The sequence below is a fragment of the Pantherophis guttatus genome, chromosome 14, assembly GCF_059756535.1.
Source record: "Pantherophis guttatus breed Tessera chromosome 14, ASM5975653v1, whole genome shotgun sequence".
Taxonomy (NCBI): domain Eukaryota; kingdom Metazoa; phylum Chordata; class Lepidosauria; order Squamata; family Colubridae; genus Pantherophis; species Pantherophis guttatus.
In genome coordinates this window covers 22,078,130-22,099,158 of record NC_142076.1, presented here as the reverse complement: position 1 = coordinate 22,099,158, position 21,029 = coordinate 22,078,130, and the positions used below count along the sequence as shown (strand labels likewise).

The 21,029-nt window shown below is 50.6% G+C and overlaps 2 protein-coding genes across 2 annotated transcripts in view; one reads left to right on the top strand and one right to left on the bottom strand.

Annotated features, from left to right (window-relative positions):
• The first annotated feature begins 376 nt into the window (after nt 1-376).
• Nucleotides 377-9,984, top strand: GRAP (GRB2 related adaptor protein). The gene is made up of 5 exons (XM_034441501.3): nt 377-622; nt 1,286-1,383; nt 2,757-2,879; nt 7,735-7,903; nt 8,313-9,984. The coding sequence occupies exons 1-5, from the start codon at nt 545-547 to the stop codon at nt 8,496-8,498; spliced, it is 654 nt and encodes a 217-aa protein (XP_034297392.1). The 5' UTR covers nt 377-544; the 3' UTR covers nt 8,499-9,984.
• The window catches only part of SLC5A10 (solute carrier family 5 member 10), a 45,943-nt gene continuing 34,704 nt past the window's right edge, over nt 9,791-21,029 (bottom strand). The window contains exons 10-15 of the mRNA XM_060684057.2: nt 20,542-20,649; nt 20,253-20,403; nt 13,056-13,224; nt 11,948-12,163; nt 10,781-10,877; nt 9,791-10,345 (exon numbers count right to left, since the gene is read on the bottom strand). Coding sequence (XP_060540040.2) covers nt 10,170-10,345; nt 10,781-10,877; nt 11,948-12,163; nt 13,056-13,224; nt 20,253-20,403; nt 20,542-20,649 — 917 coding nt within the window. The 3' untranslated portion in view covers nt 9,791-10,169. The remainder of the gene's footprint in view (nt 10,346-10,780; nt 10,878-11,947; nt 12,164-13,055; nt 13,225-20,252; nt 20,404-20,541; nt 20,650-21,029) is intronic.

Genomic DNA, 21,029 nt, shown 5'->3' with positions numbered 1-21,029 from the left:
TTATCACCTAGAAAAGCAACAGGAGCCAGCTGAAGGGGAAAGAGGCTCGCTTGGGTTCGTGGCTTTGGCCAGGAAAAAAAATAAGTTGTTTTCGCCTTTTAGAAGCTGGTGATGGGTTCGAGCAGACGCGCCTGCCTTGAGTGCGAGCAGTGCAGGGGGCAGGAAACCTTGCGCTGAAGCCCCCTGGGAGGAGAGGAGGAATTCCCCGCTGTGAGGTTGCTTTCTGCAGGTGCAGCTTCTTTGTTCCCCACACACTTGCACGCCCCTCCAGCAAATATATTCAAATATATTTCCTGTCTCATTTTTACGCACAGATTTTTTTTTCCCTTTTCTTTTTCTGGCCCCAAACTACCTCCTGACCTGTGGCTGGAAGCAAAACTTTGGGGTGCTGCTGTACACAGGGGACGGAAGGAAACTCAGCCTGGAACTTCTCAAAAGAAACCTCTGGCTGGCTTTTTCGAGGGGCCTTCGTTGGAGAACCAAGTTGGGCCAGCTGGGCTGGAGAAGGGGCGCCTTTGAGGTCTCGCTCTGGACCAGCCCCAACATGGAGGCCCTTGCTTTGTATAACTTCCAGGCATCTGAGAAGGATGAATTAGCCTTTAAGAAGGGAGACACGCTGAAGGTAACTTGGGGGTGGGGGTGGGGGGCAGTCAGGGCTGTTGACAGATCAAACCCCAGCTGCATTTGTTCTGCAATAAATACACAAAAATCAGATCCATTTGGACAGCTGAACAAAATTGGCCATCTGAAGCAGGTTCAGAGAGGGAGATGATGGATGGATGGATGGATGGATGGATGGATGGATGGATGGATGGATGGAGATAGACAGACAGACAGATATAGTGAGAAATGGAGGAGAGAGAGAGAGAGATGGGTAGGTGATAGATGATAGATGGATAAATATAGAGAGAAATAGAGGGGGAGAGAGAGAGAGAGAGAGACAGACAGACAGGAAGAAAGAGAGCGGATATAGTTCTGATCCACCTTGCTTAAATTCCCAAACTGAGAAAAGCATTATTAATCATGCTTTTGTACAGAATATTCTGTGTTTCTAAAAAGTGTCTCAGGGCCATTTTGATTGCATCCTTGGGCCCCTGAGCTTCAGGAAAATAATCTATCCTTGAACTTTAAATATTCCCCTGGGCTTCCTCCATGACAAGATCTTCTCCCCTCCTCAACTATGACCCACCCCCTCGGCAGCCTTCTGCTACTTTCCCCCATCACCACCACCACACACACACAGCTTCAGCCCGATGTTTGCTTATTCGTCCTTTTGAATCCACAGATTCTGAACATGGAAGAGGACCAGAACTGGTACAAAGCAGAGCTTTTGGGCCTGGAGGGATTCGTCCCCAAAAACTACATCAAAATGAAACCTTATCCGTGAGTAGCCTTTTCTTTCCCCCTTGGACAAGACGAAGAAACTCAGCTTAAGCAGGAGAGCCTATACAATCTCAGACAAGTGTCTGTCCAGTCTCTTTTTAAAAGCCTCCAGGGATGGAGCACCCACGATTTTGTTGGTTTAATCCCATCAAGATCAATTCCAGCCAGATCAATGATGCCAGAAGCCTTTAATGCAGCTTCTGGGTCACAGTTGGCCCCACACGAAACCCAAAGCACCCAACCCTTTGCAAGATCGATGGACAATTGCAAGACCAACCCATAGAATGGATAGAATTACAGTATTACAGGGCTGTGGTTGACATGTCTTTGTTTTCTCTCCCCACCCAATCCCCTATTTCAATATTCAAATGGGAGGGGTGGGAGGGGAAACGGAGCTGAGCTTCAGCCATGCGTTGCCTTGCAAAACAGACTCCTGAGAGAAGGAATAACAGAAGAACAGAGATGGAAGGGACCTTGGAGCTCTTCTAGTCCATCCCCCCTTCTCAAGCAGGAGACCCTGGCTGGCTGGGGGATTCTGGGAGTTGAAGTCCACAAGTCTTAAAGTTTCCACGGTTGAACACCCCTGCCTTATACCATTCCAGACAAATGGCTCTCCGGTCTCTTCTTAAAAACCTCCAGTGTTGGAGTCCCAACAAGGTCTGGAGGCAACTCCTTCCACTGATTCCCTGTTCTTGCTGGCAGGAAATTTCTCCTCAGTTCTAGGTTGAATCTCTCCTTGATTAGTTTCCATCCGTTTCTTCTTGTCCTGCCTTCAGGGGCTTTGGGGAATAGGTTGACCCCCTCCCTCTTCTTCGTGGCAGCCCCACCAATATTGGAAGACTGCTACCATGTGAATAGATGGTGATGCTAGACTTGCCCCAGACTGGGGTTGGGTGCTGTTCTGCTCAGGGAGCTTTGATTAAGAGGCTGCCTAATCTCTGACCAGAATCTCTTGCCACACCAGGGATTTTCTTCATCCTTATTAATTCCCCCTTTGGGACACGGTGCCTTTTTCCCCGCCTGGCCTCAGCTGTCAAGCAGTTGTCCCTAGGGAGCGGTCCTGAGAATCCCGACCATGAGCGACGTTTGCAGGGTGTTTCAAACGTGGTAGATCCTATAATAAAGAGAGTTTAGTTCCAGTTCTCATCGAAAGAGCTCGAGCAAAGCAATCCACTCTCGTTCTTGCAGAGTCAAAAATAAACCAAGAGTGACAGGCCAGAGTTGGCTGCATTCGTGAGCCCCCACGCGCTCTGGAGCAACAAGTGGAACTGAAACTTTCTTTGCAACCTCAGTGGCTGTCGCGTTTTATAAGTTGGGAACCTTGACTTGCTGCTTCTCGCCCCTAATTCCATCTCCTGCCTCTGACCTTCCAGGTGGTATTGTGGCAAAATCTCCCGGCAAGGTGCCGAAAAGGCCCTCCTCAAACAACGGTTCCGGGGCGCGTTTCTCATCCGGCAGAGCGAAAGCAGCCCGGGGGATTTCTCCATCTCTGTGAAGTAAGTGCCTTGTTGCTGGGGAAAGGCGAGTGTGGGTCCCTCTGCTGTGAGTACACACCCGTGTTGGAAGGAACAAAACGCCTGTCAGCAGAACCCTGAGGACACTCCTGCTTTGCCCAACTCTTGCCGTCGGCTGCAGCTCAGAGCACCAGAGGGTGCTCTCAGCACACCGGGAAACAGCCAAAGCGGCTTTTCCAGGAAAAAAAATGCCCAGGGCGCTTGGAAGGAGGCAATTTCCCAGCTTTGGAAAACGAGCGAGCAATTAAAATAAATAACTGAGGATTCCTACTAGTGCAAAGCGTATTTCCACTTCTGCAGTAATCTTAATTGGCTATTCAACAGCAGGTACTTTTGCTTCTATTGGTAGTCCACCCGTCTTAAATGGCTGGGGACTTCTGGGAGTTGAAGTCCACCTGTCTTAAAGTCACCAAAGTTAGAAACGCTGCTCTGAGCTGCTTGAGGTCATCCAGCCCCCTTCTTCCCTCTCTTTGGGGCTCCCATCGCTTTGTTCTGCAACCCATCTGGAGGTGACAAGTTGGGGAAGGCCATGGTCCTCATCCATGCACATCTGGAGGGGTTCTCAGCCCCTTCTCGCTCCCTCCCACACCTGCCATGACCATCTTGGCACAAACCAGGCAGGCAACAATGCCACTTTCCAAACAAAGTTGCTTTGCTGAAGGAGATGCCCGGGAGGAAGGGAGGAAGGGTGGCGAGCGGACACAATTCAGATTCATGTTCAGACTGATGTGCAGAGCCTGGCATGCCAACCACCCAGCAAGTTTTCTGTGCCAAGGGCAACCCATTAGGGAGAGAAACCCTGGGGGGGAAATGTGACTGGCACTTTCCTCTCCTCTCAACCCATTTTGTATTCAAAATCAAATCCGGGCATTTTCTTCTTTTCTCCTTGCCATGTTCAAACGTGACCGAGAAGAGACTTCACAGCACCTCCTTTACTTCCAAGGGACTAGAAACTTGTAGCAACAAGCCCCAAAGCTATCCGTTAAACATGACAGGACTGACCTCTCCTTTATTTACCTGGGTGTGCTTCTGCTCTCCCAGAGCACAATTCTCAGAGGCGTCTGGAGCCCATTCTGTCACTTGGCCGCCTGCAGGATTTATCCCGCCGTTTCTAACTCGGGATGGGCAGCCCTTCCTGACGCAGCAGAGGCCTCCATTCTGCTCTCCTTCCTCCCCTGGAGGGTGAACAGACCAGACACATCAGGCTAAGGGAATTGCTTGACTTTGTACACAGTTGCACATTCTTGAAGGACCTCAATCAGGCCCCTCTCCAACCCCTCCCCCCGCCAGCCAGCATTCTTTAGAGGCACTGAGGCCACAACTCCAAGAATTCACACTTTGCTTTGAGTCTTCCATGCTGCTAATGGGGTGGTGCCTCTGTGTGTTTATATCAGCTTTGTGTCTCTCCTGTTTCAGCAGCCGAAAGCTTATAAGGCAGAGCGATGAGAACAGGGTATAATTATGGCTTAACCCAAGTGCTGGAATTGCGAAGGATGGGACTTTCAAGATTTAAATCAGGGGCCGCCAAACTTGGCAACTTTAAGACTTGTGGACTTCAACTCCCAGAATTCCCCAGCCAGCTTTGCTTTCCTGGCTGGGAGATGAAGTCCACAAGTCTTAAAAGTTGCCAAGTTTGGAGGCCCCTGACCTAAATTCAAATAGTTCTTGACTTATGACCATAGCTGGGAACCAGAATTTCTGTTGCTAAGCAAGGCAAGTGGTTAAAAGAATCATGTCCAATTTTACGATGTTTTTTGCCATTATGCAGATCACTGGGGTTGTTAAGGGAATGATGTAGTCATTAAGCAAATCTGGCTTTGCTTATTGACGAACGGGCACAGTGGTTTGCTCACCAAGATTTCCAGCTGAGCCAGATGTGCAGTCATTTCATGGGAGGCATCCAGCAAGCCTCTCCTGGTGTTTGGGAACCAAGGCTCTGAACTGGAAGGGGTCCCCCTTCTTATCCCTCTTTCCAAGTGATTGAATAGTTCCTAGGTGTGTTTCCAAAACGCCACAGGTGAGAGGCCCAGGTGTCTTGCCTGCCCTTGTGTGTCCTGTTCAGAGGGAGGGCAAGAAAACCGAGCTGAGCTTGTGGAAGAGGCCGGGATGATTTGTCCTAGATTAACAAGGGAGTTGTGTTTCCAGAGAGAGCAATGAAAAGATGCTTCCTTCATGCCCTCAATTATATGGCTGAAATGGTAGAGTCACCCTGGGTGGATTTGCAAGGCCAAAGGGCTGTAAAAACCCAGGATCCAAAACACATCGATGTGCTGAGATCTCATCACCTACAAGCCTTATTGTCCCTGCCCTGTTCCAGAAGAAGTGCTGGACCTGCCCTTCTAGGAGAAAGGGACAAAGTAGGTCCTGTTCCAAGCCAGAGGTCTCCTCCCTTGCTTAGACCAGAGGAACAGACCGGTTTTACCAAAGGTGCTCCAGAACCTGCAAAGTCAGGCCAACCTTTGCCTTCTTGCGTGGCTCCATCCTGGTGCCGCTTTCTAAGAGATGTCAACAGGCATCACATCCTCCCAACTTGGAAAACCACAGGGCTTAAACTTGCTTTGAGTTCTCCACCAAAATTAAGCCGTGGTTGCTATCTAATTTTATCATTTTTCCTAGTTTAGGATCAAGGGGTGTAGTTTTGATCAGCAGGGCTAGGAAGGCGTAGAAAGGACATCTCTGCAGCAGAAAATAGGCAGGTGGCTTTTGAAGGACTACCAAGGGCAGGAAGCAGCTTTACATGGTATCTTCTGCCACTTTCGCATGATCCAGAAAGGGATTTTTCTGAGTAAGATTCCTTCTCCTGCCCAACGTGCTGGCTTTCCTGTGGTCAGCAGGGCTGAGAATTAAGGGGGCTACATTCCCAAAATGTCAGGAGAGCAGTGGGCTGAGGAGATCGATATAGGATGACAGGCAAAGTGGCCTCTTCTGCAGTCCCATGTGATTCTTCCTCCACATGGTGGGTCTCCAAAACCTGAGAAGGTGTTTTACCCAACTGTTGTAATTTAGGATCTCTTTAGCCAGCATGATCAGGGTGGAATATGGCATTTTCTGCCTGAAAAGGAGCTGTGTCCCCTTCCCAAATGTCCAAATGAAGGGAGGTGGGCTTCCCTCCTCTTGAGGTTGGCCCAAACCCATCTTGAACAAATCCATCCATCCATCCAATTTCTATAGCTGCCCATCCCATCTGGGCAGCTTATAATTCGACACTACATTTTTCTTCTCCTACGGTGGGGTTTTCTTCAAACCAGCCCCCAAAGCTTTCTGAATTGCTCCCTGCCCTCCCTAGCAGGGCACATCCCTCCAACCATCGCATCCACAATGACACAACACCTGTTGCCCCGTCTCCAGGTTGTTCTTTCCTTCTCCTCCCAGGAAGGTGGGCACTTCAGGCATGGGCACCCAGAGCCAAGAAATACGCTTCCTGGCACATTGCCCAAATCAAAACATCGTTCAGACTCCCTGGGAAGTTTAATCTGTGATTTTGTGGATGCAAGTTGTCACTTGACACAGGAGCTGTGAAAGCCAAGCTGTTTCCCGTCGCCTCTGTGTGTTTATATCAGCTTTGTGTCTCTCCTGTTTCAGCAGCCGAAAGCTTATAAGGCAGAGTGATGAGAACAGGGTATAATTATGGCTTAACCCAAGTGCTAGAATTGCGAAGGATGGGACTTTCAAGAAAAAGCAACTTGCAAGCAGGGGACAGCCCAGCTGGGCAGCTAAATAGCCAAATAAAAGTTTCTTTTGGAGGTTGGAAGGCGATTTGGGACTTCCCTGAACATTCAGAAGCAGAATGGTAAAATTGCCCAAAGTTTCTGGCCTCTGACAATTCAACTCGGTATTTTTCAAAGGTGGCAACTTTAAGAGAGGTGGACTTCAACTCCCAGGATTCCCCAGCCAGTATGGCTTGGTGTGGAACCCTGGGAGTTAAAGTCCACCCCTCTTAAAGTTGCCACCTTTGGAAAATACTGGGTTTAACCCTCGCAACTTAGGAGACCATCATCAAAGGCACCAGTTCTCCATCATCTCCAGAGATTTTTTGGTCTGTGACAGTCAACTGTTATTTTGCCCCAAGCAAACCAAACGCAGCAGTTACTTAGCTGGAACTGAGGCATTTTGCAGTTATATCAGACACACAACACCGAGTGTTATCAACCCCACCTGCTTGTCCACCTCACATCTCCTACTGAGAACTGGGGAAGGTCGGCAAGCAAGTTGGGTGTGCTTTTTGTGAGTCAAGGCCGTGGGGCTCAGCAGGAGCTTCAGAAGTCAGCCTGCAGGCAAATCGCTCTTATTCCTCTCTTTTCTTGGTTTAAAGGAAGCCTCAAGTCCTCAGGAGAAGGAACCTCAGGTGGGAGAGCTTTGATCCAGGTTCCCACTGAGAGGCCAAAGCGCTCATTTGTGCCAAGGTGCCTCCATCCTGTGGCAAACAGACTTTAAATAAAATGATAAAAGTAGGTACAAAATAGATGCAGGCATCTAAATAGCTTAGCAAGACAGAATAACAGAGTTATTCTGGCAGATCTTCTAGTCCAACTCTCTGGTCAAACAGGAGATCCTTTATCATTTCAGACAAATGGTTGTCCAGTCTCATGGGCATGGGACACTTTGTTGTTATCCAGTCTGTCCGGTAGACGCCTGATAAGTAAGGTCATCCTACTTCTTCCTCCATGATGGGTCCATGAGATTAAATTCCTAGAACCATCAACCTGGAGGGCCATTGAGGCCATCAAGTCAACCTCTGCTCCATAGAAGAAGCCCAACACATCACCTAGCTGTCCTCCAAGCACCCCGTTCTCCTCTTCTCCCCACCCCTAAACTTCATCCTCTGCTTCTCTCCTAGTTATGGAGACCAAGTGCTGCACTTCAAAGTCCTCCGGGAGAAAAAGGGCAAGTACCATCTCTGGGAGGAGAAGTTCAACTCCATCAATGAACTGGTGGACTTTTACCGAACCACCACCATCGCTAAGAAGAGGCAGGTCTTCCTCAGAGACCATGGAGAAACCGAGGAGGTAAGGAACCACCCAGCTTCCCCTTGCTTTTTTCCCATCCTGTTGTTAACTGTGAGCAGTCACTAAACAAGTGGTTGATACATCAAGGGCTACTTGGAACTGCACCCCTTCATTTAGAAGATGGCCTCTTCTGAAGCCTCTCTTGATCTCCTGGGCTCCCACTGTCCATCTAGCCAAGGCTGACCTTGGAGAACATCTTGCCTTGGGAGTTTCTAACAATCAAATTTAGATGAGGTGGACAAAGACGTCCCAAATTTTCTGTCTCACTGAATGATCCCCAAACTCTCATTCTGAGAAAGAACCACCATCTCATCTCCCACCCCATGTCAACCATAGAGCTGGGACAAGAGGGGGGAGGAGGGAATTGCTAACAAGACCCCACATTTCTTTTCACCTCTTTTCCCCACAGCCCAAGAAGCCAACCTTCGTCCAAGCCCAGTTCGACTTCTTGGCCGAGAACCCCTCGCAGCTGAGCTTCAGCAGAGGGGACATCCTCAAGATTCTGGACTGCTCTGACCCCCACTGGTGGAGAGGAAAGCTGGGGGTGAAGATGGGCCTTTTTCCTCGGAACTACGTTTTCCCCCTGCGCAAGTGACCTGCCTGGCTCACTCGGGTGGCGGAAGGGATCAGCCGTCCCATCTAAACCTTTTCTTCTCAATCGATGCTTTGACTCGCCCTCAACCTGAACCAGGCAAAACTTTCCATTTTCACACTGCGACCTTAAAAGAGGCCCGTTGCACACCTGGGACGGCCGTTCGAAAGCTGAAACTTTGGGGCTCATTGCTGGTTGAAATTCTTTGCAGACCGATCCCCATCACTCACCTGGAGCCCAAACAAACCTCTGGAGATTTCTAATTATTTTGCTTTATAAAACAATATATTTCTAGCAGTAAAACTGCAATCCAGCTTCAATCAAAGCGCCATCCTAAATCAGTCCTTGTTCAAAACTGCCTTACAGTCCTGCCACCTGATGCTTTCAAAGAGCTAGAAGCCTTTTCTGAATTTACGCGCTGGAATGACCTACAGGGAGAAATCTGATCCGCTGGGGCTGGTGTTGAGACAATTCGTCATAAATTCCTACCACCCCACATTTGTAAGGGGGAAAAAACTACAGTTCCTAGCATCCCTTGACAAGATGCATGGACCGCAAACTTCCAGGACAGAGGTCCCTCCTAGAGATACCCTGGGAAGCATGCTGGCTGGGGAATTCTGGGAGTTGAAGTCTTAAGAGTGACCAAGGTTGAGGAAGACTGCTCTGGATGCCGGCCCCCTCCCACCCCCCACCCCGGTTGCCCTGGTCTTAGAGCCCCTCTTGACTGCTGCAGAAGATTTTCTGCAAATCTTCAGACATGTCTGGGTGACTGGCTGAGTTTTGATCTCACACCTTGGCGAAGAGCCTCCAAAGTGATCCTACGGATGCCAAAGTGATTCCCACCAGTGGACCTATAGACTCAGGAAGCAGATGGGGAATTTCCCTCCTGCTTCTTTCTCTTTCTAAGCCTTTCCTCAGCATTTTGCTGTCCAATCCAGCTCTCTCTGCTCCGCAGCCCTCTTGGTCAGCTGCCAAGGGCAAGGAATGAAGGCGCTGATAATCATCCAGCAGGTCACAAAGTCCACCGGTCCCCTCCTTGACCTTCTGCTGCCCTCCTAATCTTGATGAGACCTGCCCTAACTCGGGTGTTTGCTCAGCTCCCTGCAGAGGTGCTCCCAAAGCGTCTCCCAAAGGACTGCGTAGGGCTGGAACTGTTTTCCACCTGGTGGACTCCCTTGCTGGGGACCGGCCACCATTCAGCCTCTTAAGTGACCCTCAGACCACCCCAGGGGCCCTCCAAGGAGATGGGACAGCGGCTCTCATCTTCCTAAGCTGCTCTTCTCTGCCAGAGACACACGTTTCAAAAAGTGATTTATTGGGTTTTATCTTCTGTGCCACTACTTGAAAAGGCGTTGAGTTCTCAGCGGGCAAAGTGGCAACCAGGACCTATAAACTCCTTGCTGCTCAGAACTCTCTCCTGCCCCCAAGTCATTTCTTTATTCCTAGAAAACAATTCTCCTAGTGAAATAAAGTTTTCCATTTAAACCCCCTTTGGAGAAATGTTCCATATCCCTCCTCCAGATCCTTTTTCCAAAAGTCCCTTCGCTTTGCCAAGAAGCCCGAGGCTGAAATCGATTGAAAAGCAGCCATAAGCCCCCTTTTCAGTCCATATGGAACACAAACCCTTCCCTTCCTTTGATTTCACCCTTCTTGCCCCACCCCAAAGGAACTCTTTCAAGCGAAGTAAGCGTAGAAAAAGAGGTTGATGCAGATGAGGATCACGGCGTTGGCTGAGCAGACCTGGGACCAGAAGCCAGCTGTCCTCTGCTCGCTCCGGCCACCCTTCCCTGGGGCACCTTCAGCGTCTCTCTCGGTGCAGAAGGACCTCGGCTGGAGGATTCCTGGGGCAGCTGGCAGGGAGAGAAGGAGAAGCCTACAGTAAAAATTAAGGTGCCCAGAGATGGCGCTCTACCCAGACATAATTGCCACCTAACCTCCATGTGCAGTAGCAGTCCACCTTAGAGTAGGAACACCAAGGAGAACAATCAAGAGGTTTGCCTCCTGCTTGCCATGGACTGGGAAACACGGGTTTGCAAACCTGCCGGGCACATGCAGGTGTCTCTGTCTCTCTTTCCCCTCCTTCAGCCCGGGGGTGGGGAGGGGGAACTGGATGGCCTTTGAGTGCCCTCCCCCCCCAAAGTGAAAGATAGTCACTTTCTGTCCCTGGGAGGCTGAGTCCACCACTGCTCCTACTTTTTTTGTCTTGGTCCTCAGAGGAGAACTGCCTGGTTTGGCATCAACTCTAGGATGCAAAGAGAAGTTTGGCCCCTGCCCCAGAGACCCACCGTCTTTCTCCGTGCCAGGCAGGGTTGGGGGTCCGGAGAGATGGGCAGATGAAGGCGCCTCCAGGGACCGTCGAGTCCACCAAGTCACGTCCTTTATCTGCAATGGTTTCCAAAACAGAAAAATAGAATTATGGCAGCTGATAAAACATGGATCCTTCCCTTCCCTTCCTTTCCTTCCCCTTTCCTTCCCTCTCTCTCTCTGCCCTTCTTCATCCATTTACTTCCTCTCCTCCCCCTCCCCTCTTTCCTTTCCCCTTTCCTTTCCCTTCCCTTCCTTTCCTCTCCCTCTCCCTTTCCTCTCCCTTCCCTTCCCTCTCTCTCTGCCCTTCTTCATCCATTTACTTCCTCTCCTCCCCTCTCCCCTCTTTCCTTTCCCCTTTCCTTTCCCTTCCCTTCCTTTCCTCTCCCTCTCCCTTTCCTTTCCCTTCCAACTTGTAGGCTGGATCTTGCCTGGGGCAATAAGAGGAGGGCTGTTTTAGGGGAAAGGGATCAGTTCCCACCTGAGAACCTCCTTCTGATAGCCTCTTCCACTTACTCCTATTTTCCCTCCTCAAAGCCAAGAGACAAAAGCCCAGCCTGCCTCTCCCGTTGAGCACAAAAGCCCCCAGACCCAGTGCTGGTTCCCAAAAGAGGACCCAGAGTGGATTCCCAGAACTCCTCTGTGCAAAAGGCCGCATTGTTTGGGGAGGTGGTTGTTTCGAAGGCGGGGAAGGGGGAGCGGACTCACTCATGGGAGGGGCAGGTTCACCCCTGTCTCCCTCCCGCCAGCGCAGGAATGCCGGGGAGGCTCACTCATCGCGCTCAGCCGTGGCGTGGCCGGTCGAAAGCTCTGAAGCTCAGCGTCCCCAGCCACGCGGCTTCTCAGTTGTGGTTTCAGCTCAGCCAGAGACATAACCAAGCCCTTCTCTGAGTCATCTGACGGAGCATCAGGCATGGATCCAGCCTGGAGAGCAAGTTTGCCTCTCCCCCTCTGAGCGGTGGGACCAGATGTAGCCCCCAAGTCCCCTCCCTGCCCCCAAATGCTCTGCCACTAACTCAGTCCTTCCTGGCCCTCAAGAGAACCCCAAGGGAGAAGATTTGGCCCTCAGGCTCCATGGGGCACCTCCACGGATGCCCCCAGCTTTCTTGCCCTCCACGGGCTCCGCCATCCCATCTTCCTGTACTCACCTGGGCTTCAGACGGGGGCGGCGTCAGGCAGCTGATGCCCACCACGATGCCCGCAGTCAGGAGACACAGCAGGGGAGCGACGTGGAGGTAATGCAGGTCCCTCATAACCGAAGGTCGATGGTCCAGGACGCCACAGCGGGGGACGGGGTAGGCAAACTCCAAGACCATCCGGCTCAGCCCCACTGCCAGCCCCACCATCAGGCCCCAAAAGGCCCCCTGCACAAGAAATCCAAGACCATCTAGACCGGGAATCTCCAACCTTGGAGACCTGTGGACTTCAACTTCCAGAATTCCTCAGCCAGTGAAGCTGGGAGTTGAAGTCCACAGGTCTTAAAGTTGCCAAGGTTGGAGACCCCTGGCCTAGACTAGGGGTGTCCCACTTCGGCAATGTTAAGACTTGTGGACTTCAGCTCCCAGAATTCCCCAGCCAGCATTCCCCGACCAAGGCTACTGTCAGCTTTGGAAGCCATATGAGGCCGGAAGCTTCCATGCTGCCACCTTCTCCTGTGTGGGAAAGGAGGAGGGGGGATTTAGTAGAGGGGTTGCCTGTAGACAGAATAGCATTCTTCCTGGCGGTCAAGGCCAGGGCGACCCTGCATCTGGAGAAGGAGTGGTGGGAGTGAGGTCTCGAGATGGGACGGATGGTGATTGGGGCATGGGATCAACTGAGGACTGAGGGGATGGTTTTGGGGTTTTTTGATTTACTGAGAGAAAACCCAGACCTCTCAGATTTGGGGTTTCCCAGATGTGCCTGTATACCTAATCTAATAAATGGAACTTTGACAAAATGCTTGCCTCGGAGTTTTTAATTGGAGTTGGGGTTTTTTCTGGAACGCTGACAGCTACGGGAAGAGTCATTCATTGGGGTTCATGCACCTTTCGCTCTAAATCCAGGTGAGCCAAGCACAGCCACCATCCTCTCCAAGGCCAGCCTCCCCTAACAACCATCCCACACACCACAAGGCTCTCCTGAACTGGGGCTGATGGTTTTGTACACTGGCCAGGTGTGCAAATTGCTGCATGGATTGGTTTCGCCTCTCCAGCCAGAGGCTTGGCACTCTTGAAGGCATGCACACCCACCCACCTACACACACACACACGGAGTCACCTGCTCGTTGGCTCTCTTCCAAAAGACAGCCAGGAGAAAGACAGCAGTGACGGGAGGGGCCAGGTAGCTGGTGACCGACTGAATGTAGATGAAGAGTTGACCACTGTTGGAGGTCTGCAGGATGGGCAGCCACACCACACTCACCGCCACCAGGACGACGGTCACCACCCTGCCAAAGCAGCAAAGACACCAATCCCTCTGCCCTTCCCATCGGCTCCCCTTCCCCGTTTTCCACCCTCCCGAATCACCCCAGGCCAGGGGCTACAAAAAGGGGGGTCACAGCAGGATCCTCAAAGGTGGACTATTCCAGGGATTCTGTCCGATCTGCCAGGAAAGATTGTGGGATCCAGTGTCTCTGCTGAGGATCATTTTTGTTCCTGGAATGGTCATTAAGTGCAATAAACATCCTTCTCCTCCTTTCTCCTTCCCTTCTTCCTTCTCCTTCTTCTCCTTCCTTTTTCTCCTTTTCCTTCTCTTTCCTTCTCCTTTCTCCCTTCTTTTATTCTTTCTCCTTTTTCTTTTTCCTTCTCATCTTTTCTCCCTTCCCTTCCTTCCCTTTCCTTCTGCTTTCTCCTTCTTCATTGCTTCCTTCTCCTTCCCTTTCCATTCTTCTTTCTCCCTTCTTTTCTTTCCTTCTCCTCCTCCTCCTTGCTTCTTCTCCTTCTCCTTTTCTTTCTCCCTTCTTTTCTCCTTTCTTCTCTCCACTTTCCTGATTAGAAAGGTTTCCCCCAACTCAAATAACACTTGAACACCATCGAGCAATACTCCAGCTTCACTAAAGTGTTCACTTATTTGAAGGTTTCTATTTCCTTAAGATTTCACGTACTTCTGCAAAATCAAGGATAATCTTGAATGACTAAATAAGGGACAGGACCCAGCCAACCCTGAACATCTGACATCCGTTCCAGGAAGGAGATGGAAAGGGCTGCGAGAGTGACAGCCCAGAGAACCACCTGATAAAACCAAATCTGAATCCAACCCAGAAGCGTAATTTGAGAAAGCATCTCAGAAATGACCTTCCCAAATTGTCTGAGAAGGAAAAGCAAAAGGGGGGGGGAATGGAAGCTCTTTCAGCCTTGCAAAGTTCTGTTCCTCCATCCTTACAATCAAGGTAGCCTTCATGATGTCAGTTTCCCAGACTGGACTACCTCAGAGGATCGACACACCCTTCTGAGCACACCCACGTCCCCTTGCAACTGGATTTTGCAACCTGGTGGAAACTCAGCTGACTCACTCTGGATTTCAGCGGCAACCCTAACCGAACCCACTCATGGCACCCAAATTCGGAAGTGACTGTGTCACCTGCTTCTCCCAAGCGTTATGGCATGAGAGTCACTGCGGAAGGAATTCAGATGTAAAGCTTATTAACACCTTTGAAGATATCACTCAACAACGCCCCAGCCAGGAAAGGTGTCTCATGGCTTCTGATCCCCACCAGGAGGTCCACCAAATTCTGGGAAGCCACCAAAGAAAAAGAGGCTAAGGCATTCCACCCACACCATGCAAAATCCACAAATCCTCGCAACGCACCATCAGCACTGAGAAAAACCATGATAAATAGAAGAAAAAGCAAACAAGTCCAGGCACATCGTTATGATATCACTCTTTATTTATACCTCGGGCCAAAAAAGCCAATCAGACCTTAATTAAAGCATCCCCTTATTCTGGTAGCTCTCCTGGCAAAAAGAAGGAAAATTACTAAGGAGAGAAACTGCAGAGACGTAAAGTCGACTCTTGTCTTTTCAACTCAACCTTGAAAAATCAGCATTTCAGGGAAAGGGCCTCGGTGCCGAAGCCCAGCATGAAATTTTAGGAACAGCAAAAAGGGAAACGATGGCAGGGCAAGGCAGGTAAATGAGAAACGCACATTGTTAGTGCAAACATAAATGTCTTTGTTACCTAATTTTGAATAGTCACCTTGGCAGCTTCCTGTTGTTCTATGGAAAACACCTTATGGCCAGGGATGGCTGCAGACAGAAATGCTTTCCCCAATTCCGGAAGCAATTAGGCAGTTAACTTTTTAAAATTTAAACTTTCTAGACATTTAAATGTCTGGATGTAAGCTTTTCTGGAAGACCAAAGAAGGTATAAACCAGCCTTTCTCAACTTTAAGATGTGTGGACTTCAACTCCCAGAATTCCCCAGCCAGCCATGGGGAATTCTGGGGAGTTGAAGCCTGGGGAATTCTGGGAGTTGAAGTCCAGAGTCTTAAAGTTGCTAAGATTGAGAAATTTTGATATAACCATTTAGAAACAAAGGAGGCTAATGGGCAGGTGAGCGTTTGCAGTCCAGTACACCTGGACAGTGTTGGGTGGAGAACCTTCTTGAAGGTTTGACAGCTTAATAATTCTGATTATTACCGTTTGGAGCATAGGATGAGAAAGCGCCAAGCAGGCTTTTTAATTGACCCGCTAGGTTAGCCAACTCCGCAGGGCTGTCCTCAAACGGCCGCCAAGTCCTGGAGAAAGGCGCTTTGGCATAACTGCCCATCCATCTCCCAGCCTTTGGGCGAGTCAAGGTCACACCCTCCCGCTTCTTTCAAAGCCAAGCCAGGGCCGTGGCCCAGTTCTGCCCACTGCAGGTATTTCTCCATCAGCATTAAAAACAGGAAAGTTCTCCAGGCCCAGGGAGGCAAACAGGCAAGGAGAAGAAGACTTGAACACGAGCAGAGGCAGGAAAATATCACTGGTCCTCTTGGCACCAGGAGGCCATGAGGTGCCTGAGGTCATCACAGCCTGTTCCAGAGGTTGGAACAGCTGGAGGTTCACCCCCAACGAAGGATGGATTCCACAATGGTGGGAGGGGGGTCTGGGGTGCAGGGAGCCGTGGTTCAGCATGGGGAGAGAGCCACAGGTAGGTGGGTCGCCAGCACCACCCGCACCCTTGAGAAGGCACCGTCTGGTGTCTAACCACTCAGATCTACAGCCCCAGCCCAGGGCCACCAATCAATTCTAAGAAGGGAGGCTTCCGATGGCTAATAACGCCCCTCCCTCGGACTGGGAGGGTCCCAGCAGAAGCAACAGAGGGGCAGAGATGCTTCGCCCCAAAGGTTCCTCCTTCGGGGCCAGAGCTGCACTTCACCAGCCCCACTTCAAGCAACCCTGCTGGTCTCCCCCAGGAGATTGAACGGGCCACCCGTGGCACATAAAGGGAGTCGTGGCCGCAGAGCCCCAGTCCTGCCACGGATCCAGTCCTGGAATGACCCACTCCCTTCCTCTTTGGCTTTCAGCCCCGTCCTCCTTGCGTGCCACTCCCCGAGGGGGGGAGGGGGAAGATGACGCAAGGCTATTGATCATGTAGACAAAAAGGAAGAGAAGGAAGAGACGCCTCATCCTTATAAGGAGAAGCGGAGCTTTTGGGTTCCCTGGGGAGGAGGCCTGCCGAGACAGGATCTCTGTTTTTCCAAGTGGGGCTGTTTGCGGCTTCCCCATGGCAACCCAGGACTCGGTCCCCACCTGGCAGCTTCAGCCTCACCCCCTGAAAACCAGCCAATGGCATCCTCCCTGGATACGGAAGGGGGGCAGGAAGGGCTCCTGCCAAAGGGGAGCAGCTGTCCCCAACTTGGCCTGGTGGGACTACAAGTCCCCTGCCACTCCCACTGGGGGCGATGGGGTTTGTGAGGCCTTTTGATTCCAAAGAGGAAGAATACAGGCTGTTCTCAGCGTACGACCACCACTGCCATGCAAGGTGACGGTTACATGAGTCGCGCCTCATTTTATGACCTTTTTTTCAACCAGTTGTTAAGTGAATCACACGGTCATTAAGCAAATATGATTTCTCTCATTGGTTTTGGCTGGAAGGATGACTCATGGCGATCACGTCAGGATGCATGCCAGTTTCCAAGCACCCAAATTCTGACCACATGGCCGGGGTTGGGTTTCAAAAATTTTTACTACCAGTTCTGTGGGCGTGGCTTGGTGGGCGTGGCAAGGGAAGGTTACTGCAAAATCCCCATTTCCTCCTGATCAGCTGGGACTCCAGAGGCAGAGAATAGATGGGGGCGGGGCCAGTCAGCATTTTTACTACCGGTTCTCTGAACTACTCAGAATTTCTGCTACCGGTTCTCCAGAACTGGTCAGAACCTGCTGAAACCCACCTCTGCACATGGCCACAGGGATGCTATGACGGTTGTAAATGTGAGGACCAGTCCCAAGTCACTTTTTTCAGTGCCTTTGTAACTTTGAACAGTCGCTAAATGAATGCAAGTCGAGAACTCTTTGTAAATATTTCAAACTCGGCCGGTAGACCCACCCCCAGTTAAACACAATAATTGGTGATATAATTTTTGCTTTTGCCCCACTCATCAGTCTCTCTCTCTCTCTCTCTCTCTTAAGCCATCCTGTGATGCCTTCCTGTACGGAAATCACCCGATTTCCCAGAGGGATCAAGCGAGATGCCAGAGCACAGAGGTGCCACTTAGACTCCTGATCCCTCGTCACAAAACGAGTTCTGCCGGAGCCTCTGTGATAGGCGGAGGGGGCCCTCCTCAACTCTCTCCCCCCCCCTTTCCCGGTCTCCACCAGCAGAGAGGAAGCTTGGCACCTCAGCCCTTCCCCTTGCCCGGTTCAACATTGTGAAACCCCCGAGGAATTCGGCTAAAGCACGGGCGTGCCCCTCTCCCGCAGCTTTCTTTTTCTCGCCCGGTTGCGCCCAGCTGACATCCCGGTCCCTCTCTGCACATCACAAGCGAAGCGACAAGCCGCAAAGAGACAAAAGAGGAAAACAATTAAGTCACAGAGGGGCACACCTTGCCCAATGCAATCCGGCTCTGCTGGGGAGAGTCCAACCTGCTGCCACTCGCTCGGGTGATGGGATTGTTTGCCCTGCAAATCGTGCCAGCCGTGCCCTGCGCAGATCAGCTGTCCAAGGAGGGGAAAGTAAACCCGCAGGACTGTGCCCCTCGGGAAAAGCAGGCCTCCTGCAGAAGCCCTGAAACGGGGAGCTGGCTTTAATTCGAAATATCTGCACCCCATTTTCCTGCTTAACATTAACTATCTTCACGGCTCGCATTAGCCACAGGGAGTCTTCTACTCACAACAATTCATTTAGCGACAGTTCAAAGTTGCAAAAGCACTGAAAAAAGTGGCTCATGATCAGACTTGCACTTATGACCGTTGTAGGATCCCCAAGTCAGGGGTCACGTGATCACAATCTGCAATTTTCCTAGCAGACCTCCGGCAAGCAGAGTCAGTGGGGGTGGGAAGCTGGATTTGCTTAATGAATGCATGACTCACTCAACAGCCGCAGGGATTCGCTTAACAAGCATGGTAAAAAAGGTCGTAAAATCTGGCATGATTCACTGCAAAACCTCTGGGCTCAGTTGTCATCGTAAGCCGAGGACTAGCCATTCTTAAAAGGGCAGCTTGAAGGTGAGATAAATATAAGAAATCTAGGAGATCTCACAATATTATTGGTAAAGAAAGCTTACAGTGAGTTCAAAGGAAAAATTTCCTGACAGTGAGAACAATTAACCTGTGGAACTCCTTGCCTCCAGAAATCGTGGCTGCTCCATCACTGGAAGAGAGCGGATAACCATTTGTCCGGAATGGTATAGGGCCGTGATGACGAACCTATGGCATGCGTGCCACAGGTGGCACGCAGATCCATATCTGTGGGCATGCGAGCATTGCCCTAGCTCAGCTCCAGTGCGCATGTGTGCACCGGCTAGCTGACTTTCGGGCCTTCCGGGCCCACAGAAATTGGGAAACGGGCTGTTTCTGGCCTCTGGGGGAGGAGGGAAGGCCATTTTCACCCTCCCCAGGCTCCAAGAAAGCCCCTGGAGCCTGGGGAGGGTGAAAAACGGGCCTACTGGGCCCACCGTGCCATCGCATGCCAAAAGCGTGGAGAGCGTGGGGGTATCACCCACAAATGCACAGGGCGGGGCACATTGAATTATGGGTGTGGGCACATCCACGCATGTCCCCCTCATGCTCCCCCCCACTTTTGGCACGCGACAGCAAAAAGGTTAGCCATCCCTGGTCTAGGGTCTCCTCTTGAGCAGGGAGTTGGACTAGAAGACCTCCAAGGTCCCTTCCCACTCTTTCAGTCTGCTATTTTGTCACCCTGCATTGTCCAATTCATGCAGCCTGAGATGGTCCATAGATCAGATTTATAGAGTCACAATGAAGAGTAATCACTCATGGTGAACACAGCACTTCCGCCAATCAATCCAACAGAAACTTATAGATTTTTTTAAAGAAACCCAATAATACCTGGGAACATAGAGGTAGCACACACACACATACACAGAAAGAGAGAGAGAGAGAGGGAGAGAGAGAGAGAGAGGGAGGGAGAGAGAGAGAGAGAGAGAGAGAGAGAGAGATTGAAATTTTGCAGGGCGATGAATTCCAGGGGCTGAGAGCCACAACGTTGGCGGCTTCTCTTCCTCAATCCCTGCTTGCCAAACAGGCCGATGAAATGGGGCATCGCTCGGTGATTAATCGTGATGAGGATCGGTGTGCAATTCAGACAATCATCACTCGAGCTCTCGCTGTGTCGCATAAACAATGAAACAATCGCTGAAGTCAGCAGATGCTGCTGAGATTGCTGAGCCCATTTTACAGGAAGAGAAACTGAGTGGCGGGGGAGACTGGAAAATTACCCGGGAGAAGAAGAGGAAGATGAGAAGAATTCCAACCTGGGATTGAGGCTAAAATAGTTTTGCCCAATGTGGTGCCTTCCCTACAGACTGGAAATCCCACCATCTTTCCAAGCTTGCATCTAGTATGTTTTTGGAAGACGTACATTCACACCTCTGGATTTTGGCCCTCCCTTTTCTTTTTGGCCAATGACATCAGGCTGAACCGTTGTTGCTTTGGCCCAGATTTTAAAAACCACAGTTTTGATAAGGCAGCTGAAACATGGCTTGTCTCTTCAGCATCCCTCTTCAATATGATCCCAGGGACAAACCCCAGATGTGCCGAGCTGGAGATGAATTTGATCCCCCGTCTCTGATCTCAGTTTCCTGTTTTCTCCTCCTCGTCCAACAGCTAGCCAACATTCATGGATATCTGGCTTGCTCAGCCCTCACTGGGCTGCTGTAGACAAGCCTGCCTCCCTTGATATTCTACCAAACTTCTGCAAAAGTTTCAGATCCAAAGTGGGCAGTGCTGGTTTAGCTACAAAATATGGGACAGCAGGCTTCAAAGGATTGTGGATTCCTCTGATGGCCTAAGCAAAATCCCACATTGCCCTCACCTTCCAACCAGCAGCAGCTCCTTCTCACTGGCCTCCTGCCGGACCTTCCTCCAGATGTCCATGGTGAAGAGGGCACTGCTGCTGTTGAAGATGGACGTCAGGGACGACATGAGGGCAGCCATCATCACCGCCACCATCAAACCCCGTAGACCTGGGAGGTTGTGGAAAAGTCAAATGTTCAACGCAACCACTAAATTTGGGAAGGAGAAGAAGAAGAAGGAGAGGAAGGCCACTTGCGGTATGAAGCCGCCTCTATAAAGGCAAGTGACACCATCCGGTCTCCACCTACCGCTGGGCATGAGTTCCATCACCAATTTGGGATAGGCGATGTTGGCACATCCAACTTCTGTTCCACAGACTTGAGCGCATTGTTCCGGATCAACACATCCAACAGCATCTGAAATCCACACAAACACGAGGGACCCTCAATTTACTGGGCCTCCAGTCATAGGCTGCCCCCCTTGGGAAAGACCCACCTGCTCCCGAGACCCAGAGGCCAAAATCAATGGCATCCCATCCAGAGTCCCTTTCTGGTATTTTGTTCTGTCATATTATACTCTCTCTCTGGATACATGTAATTTATTTCTTTTTCTTTCTTTCTTGTTATGGCTTTTTTCTTATGTAAAGCACCTGGTGTCTGAGGGAGCCGAGTGTTTTTTAAGCCTAGGTCCATGAATAAATAAACAAACAAACTACATCTGTCTTCATTATATCTGCGGAGGGGCCACAGGATCTGATGAAGTAAAACATAATTCTCAAAGGCTTTTCATTAAATTA

Coding starts and splice junctions, on each gene's coding strand:
- GRAP (XM_034441501.3), top strand. CDS start 545: ATGGAGGCCCTTGCTTTGTATAACTTCCAGGCATCTGAGAAGGATGAA. Junction 623..1,285: donor AGAAGGGAGACACGCTGAAG/GTAACTTGGGGG, acceptor TTGAATCCACAG/ATTCTGAACATGGAAGAGGA. Junction 7,904..8,312: donor ACCATGGAGAAACCGAGGAG/GTAAGGAACCAC, acceptor TTTTCCCCACAG/CCCAAGAAGCCAACCTTCGT.